The 15,234-nt window shown below is 40.6% G+C and overlaps 2 protein-coding genes across 13 annotated transcripts in view; one reads left to right on the top strand and one right to left on the bottom strand.

The window, feature by feature from the left end:
- Positions 1–15,234, top strand: part of BBX (BBX high mobility group box domain containing) — a 125,433-nt gene that overhangs the window by 100,398 nt on the left and 9,801 nt on the right. For all 12 annotated transcript variants that reach the window (XM_053386256.1, XM_053386262.1, XM_053386254.1 and 9 more), the window contains 4 exons: positions 6,890–6,949; positions 9,007–9,087; positions 11,478–12,396; positions 13,099–13,237. In XM_053386256.1, the coding sequence (XP_053242231.1) occupies positions 6,890–6,949; positions 9,007–9,087; positions 11,478–12,396; positions 13,099–13,237 (1,199 nt within the window). The remainder of the gene's footprint in view (positions 1–6,889; positions 6,950–9,006; positions 9,088–11,477; positions 12,397–13,098; positions 13,238–15,234) is intronic.
- The window catches only part of CD47 (CD47 molecule), a 231,861-nt gene that overhangs the window by 84,891 nt on the left and 131,736 nt on the right, over positions 1–15,234 (bottom strand). The window lies entirely within an intron of this gene.

The raw sequence follows: 15,234 nt of genomic DNA on the forward strand, positions 1-15,234 counted from the left end.
TTGAGCTTCTGTACAGTACAGCCTTGTAGCTGCATCTCTCGTTAGCCAAGCCTACATCATCGTTAAACCAAAGGAACAGTATACTGAGATCGCTGCCTGTGATTTTCATCCCCCTTAGCTTGACTATATAATGTAGCTATTCAAGGCACAAAACTAAAATATCTTAAGTTTAAATAAAAAATCAGTTCTGGGATGAATTTGCTTCTGAATAGCAATATCCCAGGAAATGATAAAGTAACCTCTCATAGCTTCAGATGTCTGTCAATGCCTATGAATTCTGCTAGAGAGCACTTCTCTCGTCATTGCCGGGAACTGCTGCAGCAGAGGCAGCGAAGGAAGCTTCAGCTATACGCACATTTCTTTATGTTACAATCATGAATTTAGTAGGCTGCGAAGATATGTAGCACACAGTTTGGTGGCTTACTATGAAGCTTGGTGCTAGTGCAGTGTTGCAAGTCCTGGTCTTAGGTATATACAGTTCTTTTTTTCTTAAAAAAAAAAGTTTAGGGGTACTCTCATTTTCCTACTCGTATTGAAATGCTGCCGCTCAATGAGGCCAAACTTAAATTCAAAAAATGTTTAAGGGTTTGCGTACCCCCAGGAGAAAAGCACTGGGTGTATGTAACTTACACAAGATGTGGCACTAGAGCAGCACTGCCACAAACCGTTCTGCTGACACCCACATCCAACTGTGCTCAGGGTTCCAACCCTTCATTTGAGGCCCCTACTCAACATTCAAGCATTGCTTCTCTCTGTTAATCACAGAGCACAAGATGGGGGTGATTTGAGTATTGCCACGTCTTCTTTGTGCTCCGTTCCCATGATGCTCCAGAAACATGGGTATATAAGTGCTGGAGAAGGGGAATGAGGAACAGGATCATAGAATTGTAGAGTTGGAAGGGACCCTGGGGTCCCCTAGTCCAAACCCGTGCAATGCAAGATGACATGGTTACTTATTGCAGCCGCCTTAATTTGGGCCAAGGGCAGTACTGCAGCAAGCACAACATCCCAGACCCACATTTGCCTGGGTAATGCAATTGTGGGCATAGGAGGCAGCATTTCTGGGTAAGAATCAGAATAGATAGGTGCTTAGCCTACTCTGTGGCTGTGTTCACATCTCCTGATAAACCATGGTTAATGTTTAACTCTGGTTTACTATGAACAAGCAACATGGTGGTGCATGCTAGTCAAAAGTCCTTGCTCCACTCCTGGCTATGTTGGGAGCATGACTAAGGGGATATTTCCCACAACAAACCCAGACTAGGGAGCTTATTTCCCACAAACGCACCACAAAAACCAACCTTTCCCAACCACCTTTTATTTTAATCATCAGATTATAGGTAATAAAATAACTTTTAAAATATTTTAAAGCATATTGGTAGCTACACTAAAATAAAGCCGTTCCCCATTTCAATTATAAATAAAAACAAAGCTAGAAGGATATCATATATCCAAACAGTCAATACTTTGTGAATCCATGATGACAATTAGGTGAAAAAAACTGTTTTCTTTTACAGTAATCAATACACTTTTGCCACTTTACCAATAACTTACCTTGTCTCGCTTCTCATTCTTGATATCTTAAAAAATGTGTTCTTAGCCATAGTTGCATACTACCATTTTTTGTCTCTCCATTCTTTAATTGTTGGTGTTTTATGTGATTTCCAGTATTTACATAGACCGTTCTAGCTACAACTAATAGATAAGAAACAAGTTCCCTACATTCTGAGATAACTTACTGTTTTACATAATTTAAAAGAAAACGAGCAAAATGAAACATTGTATCTTAAAATATTTACCACTTGGGTTTTAAAATCATTTTCCATTTTTTAAAGGGGGGAAAAAACATATCTCTACCACATATGGGGAGAATCTTTCTTTTTATTCTTCCAACATAAAGATAAATAATTTTTATTCATGTTACTTATCTTTTATGGCTTAATTTGCAATCTACTCATTATTTTACAATTATCTCTTAATTCCTGCACATAAAGAGAACTTAAAAGCTACTTTCAAAAGATTTTCACATACATACATCAGGATTCCGCCCGCTGCCCCCAGTATTCTGTGCCCATTTCACAATATATTATTTTAGTTGTCCCTGTTCTGTGTCATGTTTAACCAAAAGTTTATATATCTTTGCTAATCTATGTTCTTTAATCTTCACAACTTTCTTTTCCAAATTCTGTATGTTCTCTCCTCAACCCAGTTTTCCTTTGATATTCTTGTACTAATGATCTTACCTGACAATATTCAAACCAATTAGGGGTTTTTGCCCTGCATTTTTCTTCTAACCTCTGAATATGAAACCATCCATCCTGCTTTTCTAAAATCATTAATCCTGAATAAATTATTGTTCTTCCATGCATGAAATCCCACCTCTACATTTCCTTTTATCTATTAATTTTTCTAAAGGAGACTTGGACATAACAAATCTTTAATAAATCAAACAACAAAAAAAAATATTATTAATAGTCTTCGGTCCAAATTTCTTATCTCCCCCAAGTAAATTATGTAATAAAGTTCCCAAAACCTTTCTGAAATAACTGAATATGGTTCTTTCATCCAATCTACTAATGAGTTGAAAACAAACCTTGGCCTCAACTCATGGTTTGATTAGAAAGAAGGAAACAAACCACGAACCCAGGATTTTATTGAGTTACTTATTATTAATTGTTTATTTAGACCATTTCCATACCACTTAATATATAAAAATATAAGCAGTGTACAGAAAACTAAAGCAACAACAAAAGACAGCTAACAAATTTTACAAAAATATAGTTTCATATGCAATGGTTACATAATACAAACTGCTAATAAACATAAACTAGTATCAGTTCATTCTCCTTCCAAAACAACTCACCTCTCAGCCTCCTGCATTTCCCCCAGCACTCTCACCATCTACCTGGTCTCCCAGCCATGGCGCAAACAACCACAGCTTACTCACTAGATGTCATAGAGAAGAGGACAGCTGAAACCTGCTGACGTTACCTTAATCTCTCACTCAAGACTTGCTTTTGCAGGCAGCTGCCCACAGCTTTGTCCCATTCAGCAAATTCCACACCCAGTCCCAGCCTATAGCAGGTTTGGTGAAGGATGGGCAATGGAGCACTCCTCCACTCACAGCTCTTTCTCCGGCCTCTGCACACGTCTCCAGCTACTTTCTTTGAGTGCCACAACAAGCAAAGGTGTACGGTTTGTTGCTCCCAGTATGACCAGGAATGGTGAAGGAGTGATGCTACAGCTTTTGAGCACCCTGCAGTGGGCACTGCTTCATGTTGCATCCCTGTTAAACATTAAGTATGGTTGACTATGATGTACAAATCAGTGCCAGGGCTCCCCTGCCATTGCTCTCTCAGGTGTTGCTTTCCCTTGCTCAGATGTCTTCCTCTTTTCCCCCATTTTTGGGGGAGGAACATCAGTGAGTGCATGAAAGATGAAGCGTCTTCAACAGTCTGTTGGTTCTCTCCTGCAAGCTCGCCTCTCTTTGCTCTCCTCTCCATTAATCTTACAAGGCCTATGTTGCTTTATAACACATTGCTATGGTGTAAGGTACCAGCTGCCTTGAACAAGTTTTAGAAGTTGGTGCAGCAACGGCTGCTCTTTGCAGACACCCATAGGATTAATTAAAAAAAAAGTTTATACTTTTCAGGTATATACATTTCACTGATTTCACAATCATTTTGACATTTTAAAACTTGACTTCCTTCCCCCTCTTTTTGCGGTTCCTTAAATTAATTTTAATATCTTCTGCATATCCAAATTAACTTACTCATTTATTTATCTTCTTTATATATATACTCTTACGTAGCTGCAGGTTATTACAATAATCATGCCAGTGTTTTTATCTGTTTATAATTTATCTGTAAATATTCAACAAACCTCAAAGGATTAAAATTAAGACGATAGCCAGAAAACTTTGTTTGTCTCATTATCTAACTGAGTACACTTAATTTACCTCTTGAAAATGTGGCGTTACAAATTGCACTCTCAAAATTGCTTTAAAGCCTAAAGCAAAGTTCTCATATCTCACTGTATTATTATTTGAATTTGTATTTATATACCGCCCTAAAGCTGGAGGTCTCAGGGCGGTTCACAGAATCACTGTAGTGATTCTCCCTAGAAAAAAGTTCTTTTTGAGCCTCCTCAAGATTTTTTCATTTATGTAAAGCATGTCTCAATTGCCCAGCATTAAAAAAGAAAATCATGGCGGTTACAAAAAACCCCCAAAATAAATTCAAAATACAAAGTTAAAACGATAAAATTACATCGAATCCATCTGCAAAACTATCAGGAACAATATCCAACAATGTTGCTCAGAAAAGTGCTGGTTGAATAAGCAATATCCTGAGGAGGCACCTAAAAGAACAAATTAACAGAATGAAGATAAGCAGTCCAGCTGCTGGTCTATAATTGTGTCTGAAGACAGGCAGAGTAAGAGGGAAGATGCCAGCTGGGGCAGCCATCTTGCTCTTCTACTGAAGTCGCCATGCTGGCAGAAAATTGTTCTCTGCTATCATTGCCACAGGATAGGCTCGGTAATGAGCTTTTACATATGTTTGGTCAGACTTAGAGTGAGTTTTCTACCACTTGCATTCTAGCTGTCTTCCTTTCTTTTCCATTGTCGTTTGGTCTCCAGTATACCAAGGAGCTGACTAGACTTTGCAGGAAGGGACAGCACTTTGAGAGGATTCCTGTCAATCACCATCATCTTATTTATTTATTTAATTATATTTTAATATTTATAATTATATTTATATTTATACCCCACCCATCTGGCTGGGTTTCCCCTGCCACTCTGGGTGGCTCCCAACAGAATAATAAAAACACGATAAAACATCACACATTAAAAACTTCCCTAAACAGGGCTGCCTTCAGGTGTCTTCTAAATGTCAGGTAGTTGTTAATTTCCTTTGTTAATTTCCTTGATGGGAAGGCGTTCCACAGGGCGGGCGCCACTACCGAGAAGGCCCTTTGCCTGGTTCCCTGTAACCTCACTTCTCGCAGTGAGGGAACCGCCAGAAGGCCCTCGGAGCTGGACCTCAGTGTCAATAATAGGACAAGCTTACTTTCAAGGAAGCTTGTCTAATGGATCAATAAGTCCCTATAAGCTTTCAATGACGCCCTGGCAACACATGGTGAAAACCTCTAGCCTAGAGCAGGGTTTCCCAAACTGTGATCTATGGGCTTCATCCAGGTGGCACATGGTGCGTCTGTGGATTTGTGGTTGAAAATTGGCACATCCATCAAATTAAATGCTCATATTTATTTTTAATTGTATTTTCATCAGCTGCTCCAAGTTATCCCATTGTATTCTATTGCATTGCAACCCAAACTTTATGGAATTCTAACTGAAAAACAACAAAATACAACACACAAGAAAAGAAACAAATATGCTATCAAAAAATAATGCAGCATCTAGCACAGTGCATTGCAATTGCTGTAACAGACAAAAAAAAACCCCTCAAAAAACAGACAGAGGGTCTGCCAAGACCCTCAGCAATTTTCAACTGGGCCATGGCAAAAATGTTTAGGAACCCTGGCCTAGAGTATTCACCATTTTAAAGCACGCATTTCTTAATCAGTGAGAGAATGTAGAACAGCAAGTCTATCTACACTGAGTTTTCATAGAAGTCTGGAAGCATGAAAAGCTAGGAAACAATGAGCTGTGCATTGGTTGCTGAAAATTAGAGGGTTATCATATATTTTACAATATAAGCTCTTGTAATGTTGACTTTAGAGGCCATTCTCTGCTATAAAGCAGTCCAGAGCCATATGGAAATGTAAGAGAATCCTTTTTGTGCCAAATGAATTATCTTTGGATGTAGAACTACACTCATTTCCCTCAGATTAGAGTGTTTGGAGAGAGCTCTGAGGACACTTCATTGATAGAAAAGATCTTGAACTTCTTCAGCAGAGTTATTCCCCCGAGTCAGCCCAAGCAGTACTTTGCAGAGTGATTCACATCTTTCTTTGCGAGAGAAGAGGCTGTGGTTTTCATCCTGAACATAGCAGGGTACTTGCTTTTAGATTATTCAAGAGAGGAGCGCACAAAATCCTTATTTCAGCTACTGGAACCCATGTGTCTTTTATTAGCGCAAAGCTATCATTCCCTCTGGACATCTTTGGCACATTTTGTATGCCAAAATTACCCTTTTTTCCTTCCTTTTACACCCCCCCCCAACTTTCAAATTTCCCACTGAGAAAAGTATTGCTATACTTTGCACACGGAAAGCAATCTGTTGCAGTAAAAATTGTACAGTGGCTGTAAACATGCAAAAAATCCAGCAGCACAACAGTCTTATGTTGCCCTGGGACCCAGAATGCCTGAGGATTCTTGGCAGTCGTCCCAGACAGCGTTTTTGTTCAGCCTGGGTGTTCTTCATATGTTTCCTTTCTCTTTATCCCTTTCACCGTAGGAGAGAATAATGTTAAGTCTTTGTGAAAGGAATGATACCATCAAGTGCATGTGTCATTCATAATGGACAACCTTTAGCCCAGGAATAAAAGTCCCCTGTCAGTCATGCATACTCCATTATACAGTATGACACTCTTCACTGTCATCTCCATATGTTTATCACCCCTTTGCTTACCCAGTGGCTGTGTTGTTTTCCAGTGAAAACAAATGATGTGGCTAATAGGAAAGGTGTCCTTTCTTCTCGCGCTCAACCATGAGACTAGTTAAAATAGCAGAATGATGTGCAGAGATGCCTTTGTATCCTGTGGAATCTCAGAATCCACATCAACAACGCTACAGCTTATTGTGTTGATACTGACAAACTAAAATGTCACAAAGGGCAGCTGTCTGCTTGCCTGTGTGCCTCACCCATTGTTGAAAGAGACTTTCTCTGCATTTTGTTTTAAAAAAATCATATCCCTTTCTTCACAGTTGGCGAGTCCTGAACCTATAAAGCAGTGTAGGAAGTCAGCACTCTTCCAGTTCGCTGAGGTAAGGCACCTTTTTTATGTGTGTGAAAAGAAAAGAAAAGGTATATTTTTATTAATAATATTTTGAATTTAATACGGACTGCAGAAGGTTGACACCAGAAGTATCTTTTAGCAAAAGGTGTTGGAAGAAGGAGCTGTGTAGATAAGCATGGGATTTCTGCAAAGATGTATTTCTTATAGCTTTTATGTTTTCATATACAAATGAAATTACAGGTGCAATTCGAAAAGAATTAAATGTGCCTGAGATGTGCTTTCCCATATGACAGATAAAGCTAGGTCTCCACATTTTCACAGCTTGTCAGTCTCATATTTTCTGTAAGTTTGAAAGGGGATAGCTGTACAGAAACTGCCACCTGAGCATTTCCTGCTTCTTGCTACACTTACATCTCCCCTTGAATGGGACAGAAGAGATTTGATGGACATTTTGTTGTAATTCAGGGAGCTGGTTTTTCTGCAACATGCGAAGTGGCTCTGTGGTCCATAGGTTCCAGCAAAACTTCTAATTTTCTGTAGCCTGTCTTTCAGTTTCCTAGAAACCAGAAAGGGAAAATATCATTGCTACACTACTTTAATGTGCCAGGCAGTCTGGAAAGTTTGTTTCCCATGTTGAAGTTGACTGCAGTATTTGTTCACCTTATACTAAATGAACCATTAAAGAGCCAACTATCTGTTTGGTTATAAAGATGGGTCTGGGAGCCGTGGAAGCTGAGAAGTGAATGGGGGTGTTTAACATCTTCCCACCTGCTGCTTTCCCCAACACCTAGGCCAGTTTTTGCTAGCCTGGTGCTCACCAGGTGTCTTGGACTACAGCTCCCACCAGGGCTTTCTTGGGTGGGCATTGTTGCCCAACAGAGCACCAGACTGGTCAAGGTTGAACTAAACTATCCAGAGGTGTGTTTGCTATTTCAACTAGGCAAAATCGATGCAGCAGAAAAACAGCAAGCAAAGGAAAAACTATGCCGCCTTGACCACTATTACCCCTTTTAAATTACTACACATACAAACTTTGTACTGGAGAAGCCGTGATCAGGGTTCTTGGACTGATGCTTACTGCCAAATTAATGCTCAAATTTTGTTGACTCGTTTGGTCTGCATTCAGGCAATATATATAGGAGGAATGTGAGACTTCTATGTTTTATAAACCTTCATAAATTATTCTCTGATTTCCTGTAGAACAAAAACTCTTTGGAGTGGTTGCATATATTGTAGCATACAGAAATGTGTTTATGCAGATGTGAGTACAGTTAACTAGGAACCTTGACCAAATCATTTCAGAGTCACATATATTTGTATGGTACATGTGCTGCATTTGTGTAACTTAATATCCAGATACAATGCTTGTATTCTCGTGACATATCCCGAGTGATGGAACATGCATGGAGGGGAGAATCTACATGCATTCAGTTGAATGTCTGCATGGCGTTCACGTGTTTAGATAGGTGGCAGTGCTTGCTCTCATGATCCTATATGTGTTCATTCAGAGTAGATTAGTTGCAAAAGCATGACTCCAGGTAACCAATGTGTTGCACAAGGGTATATATTCTTGCACAGCAAAACAGTTACTACTTTTTGCCAAGATACCTAGCTCCTTGTTACAAAATCACATTTGTAAATTAGATCATTTCGCCACCAGCCTTTCAAGTAAAATGGGAGGATCCAAACTACCATACAAAGGTAAAGATGGCCTGATTTACAACTGTGTAAACTGATACAGCTCTAGTGAGTTGAACATAGACGGTCAATGAAGATATATCTGTTTACACTAAAGGAAACACTTGTCCTGTAGTTTTACAGTCTCCTTAGTGATGGCCTAATTCAGTAATGTTTACCGCAGGAACTAAATGCCATACTTGAAAGCATTACTCGATTACTTTCTAGTATTAACATAATATTTCTTTATATAATTCTTCTCTGTTTGGATCCCCAGCTCTTCCAAGTGTGATTGTGGAATTTGAAATTTCCTTTGACGTTTTGCATTGCGCTTGGAGGCACAACTTTTATCAGTGACATTGTGATATTATCTTCCCCCACCCCTTGCTTTCTTTGTTTCTACTTTAGATTTCATCAAGTACATCCCATTCAGGTCCTCCTGAATTAACAAAGCAGTGTGGGACATCGGCATTGTTTCAGTTGGCAGAGGTAGTATTAAAATCCTGTGGCTTAATTACTACTGAATGATGCTGGTTGCCAAGGTCTGGGAAGCGGAGCAGTAGTACAGTCATAATTAGCATTGTTGTTTATAGAACCGTAAATTATCACGTTGGTTCCAAGATTTACCTTGTCTAACCATTAGGCACACAGTCTCCATAGAGCCAAGGCGGCAAGTTAAGAACTGCTAGCTTCAAGGTGCAGTAGTGCACTGGTTAGTAGGCAACAGCCAATATGTGAAATACTGCTCTTAATTCTTTTGTTCTTGGTATTAAAGAATGTTTTATATTTTCCGTGGAAAAGTTCACAAAATGAAAATTGCATGGTGAGAGGGTTGTGCTGCTTCTCCCAGTGATGCAACATGCATTGTCCAGTAGAGGAGCCCATGACTCTCATGCAACCACAACTTGCATGTACCAAGTTAGTAGTCTCTATAAAAGCCAGTTCCCACCATTCCGTCATTCCCTAGAGAGACCAAGAAAGAGAACTAAAGGATTAGGGTATTTTGAAGAACAGGCTTTATTTTCAATGAGTGGGATCACTGTGCCCTGAGTAGGTCCATGCAATGTAAAATCCTCTCTACTGTACATGTTTTAGCCATATTCCAATCACAGATTTTGCTTCTATTTAAATAATGATAAATGAATACATATAGAGGTGGCTGTTTTCTCTTCTTTGGTTAGACAAGGCAAATCTAAATTACACTTGGGTTTTATATTGAACTGATACCAGCTGAAAGCAAAGACACTCTTTGTAAAATACTCTTACATGTACAGTCTTTTTTCACCTGATCGCGATAAGCATGGCTTACATAGCACCACTGCTTTCAAATTCAGCGGATGACACCATCAGGTTAAAAACTAACAAACAACAGTGCCACTTTTCTCAAGTATTTCTTTTAACATCTTTAAGAAGATATTTGCCACAATTCAATATGAACATAAGGATGCTCCAGCCCACTACAGTCGGTGGGTTAAGCACATTTAACTTTGTACAGGGACACCTTGTTTTAAAGTGCTTCGCTTTATTGTGCTTCACAGATATTGCTCCTTACGAGAATGCAGGTACAGCTGCAGGCAGTCCCACTTCCCACCACCACTGCCTCTCTTCTGGCCATGGGAGTGGAACTGGCTGGAGCCAGTTTTTCCCCTGCAGCCTCAGGTGGCTGGCTTAATAGACAATAGTATAGTTTAACATTACTTTTATATGCCACTAGGGGATGCGGCTGGTGCTGTGGGTTAAACCACAGAGCCTAGGACTTGCCGATCAGAAGGTCGGCGGTTCGAATCCCTGCGATGGGGTGAGCTCCCGTTGTTTGGTCCCAGCTCCTGCCAACCTAGCAGTTCGAAAGCACAAAGTGCACGTAGATAAATGGGTACCGCTCCAGTGGGAAGGTAAACGGCGTTTCCATGTGCAGCTCTGGTTCGCCAGAAGTGGCTTAGTCATGCTGGCCACATGACCCGGAAGCTGTCTGCGGACAAACGCTGGCTCCCTCGGCCAATAAAGCGAGATGAGCGCCGCAAACCCCAGAGTCGGTCACGACTGGACCTAATGGTCAGGGGTCCCTTTACCTTTAGGAAACCAAAACATTTAGTGCCTGACTCATTCAGCCCTCTCAGGCTCTATTTATGAGGATCCAAGATCAAGGACTTCCCAGGTCCCTCTTGAACTCTAGTGAGGGGAATTTCCTCTTATCCTCTTCTGTTTCTGAGTTGGAAGGAGGGAAACAGTCCAGAGAAGAGCCTCCCGCCCCACATAAAACACATAAGAAACCTCCTCATTCCCTTCATTCCAGGGGATGTCCCTCCACCTGCAGGTCCAAAAGCAAATTTCAGGATTCCTGGGTCTTCTCCTGATACCAAGGCCACTGCAAATCAGGCAGAGGCTTCAACTAATATTGGGCTAAGAGGCGCCAGTTGAAGGAGACCCAGGTATGATGCCTGGAGCCTGCTGGTGGGAGGCAGTCTGCATCTGTTCACAGAGGAGTGTAAATGCTAATTATAGGACCCATGAATGCTGGACAATGTTTATTTATTTAGTAAGTTTATACACCACATTTTCTTCCAAAGAGCTTATGGTGGTGCTTCCCTCCCCATTTTATCCTCACAGCAATCCTGTGAGGTTAGGCTGAGAGGTCACCCACTGAGTTTTATGGCTGAGTGGAGATTCAAACCCTGGTCTTCCATAGGGCTCTAATTGTGAGGGTTATCACATTGTGCTATTAGGATGTGCTCCCCATTGTCTGGTAATCCTGCTGCAAGTATATAGGCTGTGTAATGTTGAACTGCCAAGAACGAGGGTGGTTTTTCTAGAACAAGTCACAAAGCTCTTACCCAACATTGCACTAGAAATGTGAAATTAATGTTTTACCCTTGTTTTAGATGTGCCTTGCCTCAGAGGAAGTAAAAGTGAGGGAACCCGGGAAGGGAAAGCTAGAAGCATCCAGAATTATCAAAGCCTTGGAAGCACCAGAGGAGATCAAAGTTGAAGAACCAGAGAGCGTGAAAGTAAAAATCGAAAAATCTCATAAGGTGAAGGGCCAAGAGCATGAGAAGACAAAGATTGGAACGTCTGAGGAGGTGACAAGATGCAGTCACATTGCAGATCCTTCTTTGGACAGCATGACATTAGTTGGACCTGACAGCACAATTGCAAAGGATTCTGTATGCCATTCCCAAGAACTGACAATGGCTGACATCAGCACCTTAGGATTAAGCAAGCCGGAAAAGCTAAAGAAGAAAAAGAAGAAGAAAAATAAGCCGGACCAGCAAGCACTTGAAAAATGTACCCCTAAGAAGGCTTGCAAAAAGAGGCAGTCTTCTGAGTCAGACATTGAAAGCGTCATTTATACTATTGAAGCGGTTGCAAAAGGGGACTGGGGGGCAGAGAGACTCACAGAAGTGCCCCGTAAGAAAGCTCGCCCTTCCTCAACGGCAAAGGGGAACATCTTGGAAACAAAGTTACCAAAGAAAAAAGTGAAGTCGAAAGAGAAAAGAGCTCTAAAGGAAAAATGTGTAGAGACCACCAAAGAATCAAAGCCTCCAGATTTTTTTGACGTTGCCGACAACAAAGAACTGCCATGCGAGGTACCCGAAATCATCAAATCGGAACCGCTCACCCCAACGGAAGAGATGATGCCACAAAGCTTACCAGAGCAGGTCAAAACCGAGGACAGTGACTGTAACAAAAAGACCGAGACATGTGGCTCGAGGAAATCTGAGAGAGCTTGTAAGGGTGCTCTGTACAAAACTCTGGTGTCAGAAGGGATGCTGACATCCCTGCGTGCCAACGTTGACAGAGGTACGTGGCTTTTAACCTGCCTATGTTTGGCATGTCTGATATAGGGCAGTGACTGCTGCTGTGTTATCATCTTGATCTGGAGTTTCTTCCAACAGCACAAGAAAGAACAGTGGCAAAAGCCTAGAACAAGGGTAGGGAACCTCAAGCCCAGAGGCCAAATGCAGCCCTGCTGCCAAGCTCTCAGGCCACACCCCCTCAGTAGCCATGCTCCAAACCATCCCCAGGTGCCTTTGCATGGCTGAAACTGTGATAATGCCTCTTGCTTGCCAGGATGGGGTGCTTGTTTGTGTATGATGGCTGCAAAAACCCAATATTCACATAGCTGGAATGTAGCCTACTGTACAAAATAGGAGTCACGTCCATCGCCTTGGGGCTTTTGTTGAAAATAGGAATTGATTTAAAAATCATTTTTAAAAGTGATGGATTAATTTGGTTGCTTAAATCTGATGTTTTTCCTTGACAGACTCAGCCTTAACAAGGTAAAGGTACTTTGAGATTCAGGATAATTAATTTAATCACACCACTTTTACAAATATATGAGGAGCTGCTTGGGAGTTGCAACGTTCAATAATAATTTAAGTTGCATGAGTTTTGCAGGTCCCAGTGTAGGTGCCCATCTGCCTGCCTGTCTGCCCGGCTTCCTTCTGTCTTTATGTCCCGTGATTCCATAACAGGCTCTATGTCTCCTAATGTCTTTCCTAGGGAAACGAAGCTCAGGAAAAGGCGGCAGCTCTGATCATGAAGGATGCTGGAATGAAGAAAGCTGGGCATTTTCCCCTGGTGGGGCAAGTGGGAACAAAAAGCTTAAAAAACCTAAGCCAAAGGAAGAAATAGTTGTGGGGTAAGTGCTATAATGTGCAAGTGTGCCGTTTTGAGTATGCAAACTTTTTCAAGCAGGTTTTAAAGCAAGTAGAAATTGCCTCATTTTCATAGGTTGACTGTGCTTTATGTCACTTTAGTAAAATATAGTCTTCTAACAAAAGGAATGCAACATTAAATCACCTATTCAAAGTTATTTTCCACTTTCCTCTATGGTTCTTGTTCACTATCAGTCTTGTGCTGGTATTTAGCCTTAGACAGAGTTTACCTCCTATTTGGGGCTGCATTCCCTAGCAGTCGAAAGCCACAGCCCCAGCACATGAGGCATCCCCTACCAACCTCATTCCGTTGGCTGTGTCTCAATTAGAAGGCTTGAACTCTCCAGAGTTGAATCACCTATTCAAACCCATTTTTATTCCCATGTTAGCCTTAAGCCATACTAGAAATACAGCACATAGACAATTGATATATGTAAAATGATTAACAGTATCTGTACAGATGCGTACAGTAGACTAGAAGTAGGTCAACCAAAATTGTCATTACAGCAATCGTGACAGCAGTTCACAAATGGGGGGACTCAACAAAAGCACCAGTAGTGAATAAGCTCTCGTTTTTTGTTGACATCTGCTTTTAAGGAGTCAATTGGATCTGATTTCATTCGTTCTGTGTAAGGTTGCAGATACCCTGCTCAAATAATAATAATAATAATAAAAATTGGAAGGCTACATGTACACAGCTGCATACCATGGATAAACATTTACCTAGTAAAGTACACATACTTGGGTGAGGAATCCCTACAAATTTAGAGTGTGTGTGTGGATGTGTTATCAGGTTGCTGGTATAGTCTTTACTCCTGCATGCTGGTGTATCCAAATACATGTTTTCACCCACAAATTGCAGTTGTTGAATTGGAGCCAATTCACCATTTCTTTTGAGCCACTTTCCCATTTGAGACTTAGTCTAAAGCCATTGTTTGAATGATTCATAGCTACAGGGAAAACCAATAATACATTATGCTTAACTGATCTGATAAAACAGAGGTGTTCATCTTCATAACTTCTTAATGGAGCAGACTACTAGCTATACTCCATTGTGAGGCTGGGAGTTTTCATTTCTCAAACAAACAAGGAAGATTAACTTACTGGCAAGCAATATTTCCATTCCTATAATGCACCACTGGGTAAGGGATTTTTGATTCTGCCTCACCGTAAAGTACTTGGATTCCTAGCATTAATTATCTTCTTTCTGTTGTTGAGAGGTAGGGAGAGATAATCTGTCTTCGCAAGTTGATTTTTTTTTCCTATATGAAGAATCACATCCTATTTCTTTTTGCTAAAAAAACCAGTCAACCCTTTTCTAATTTTCCCTGTATCATATTTTTTTATTTGCTAGGAATAATACCCATATTCTTTGTCCCACAGGAATCTGCAAAAATATTCAATAACCTTTGTAATTCTATTGAATTCCATTAAATTAATGATGCATTGTTTGCACTCAATAAATACTGTAATGACATTTTTTCAAACATTGTGAACCTAAAATTTCTCACCCCCTGTATATGAATTCAGATTGTCTTGTGGCACCCAATCTGTTTTTAAACAACCTTGTGGAACTTCTTATTCCATTGTAAAGCTGTCTCTCCTAAACCAGACCTTATGGTGAAATATCTGTGTTTTTTAAAAATGTATACAGCTGTACATCGAAAGTCAAACGGAATCTGTTCCGGAAGTCCATTTGACTTCCAAAATGTTCGGAAACCAAGGTGCGGCTTCTGATTGGCTGCAGGAAGCTCCTGCAGCCAATCGGAAGCCACAGAACCAGCATCAGATGTTGGGGTTCCAAAGAAAGTTCTTAAACCGGAACACTCACTTCCGGGGTTGCAGCGTTCAGGAGCCAAAACGTTCATGTCGCAAGGCGTTTGACTTCCGAGATACAACTGTATTATGCTTTATCTAGTTCCTGTCAATTTTCCCCACAATTGCCTTCTACCTTCTTTAAATCAAAAGTCATGTAAAGCTG

Source organism: Podarcis raffonei, chromosome 4 (assembly GCF_027172205.1).
Source record: "Podarcis raffonei isolate rPodRaf1 chromosome 4, rPodRaf1.pri, whole genome shotgun sequence".
NCBI lineage: Eukaryota > Metazoa > Chordata > Lepidosauria > Squamata > Lacertidae > Podarcis > Podarcis raffonei.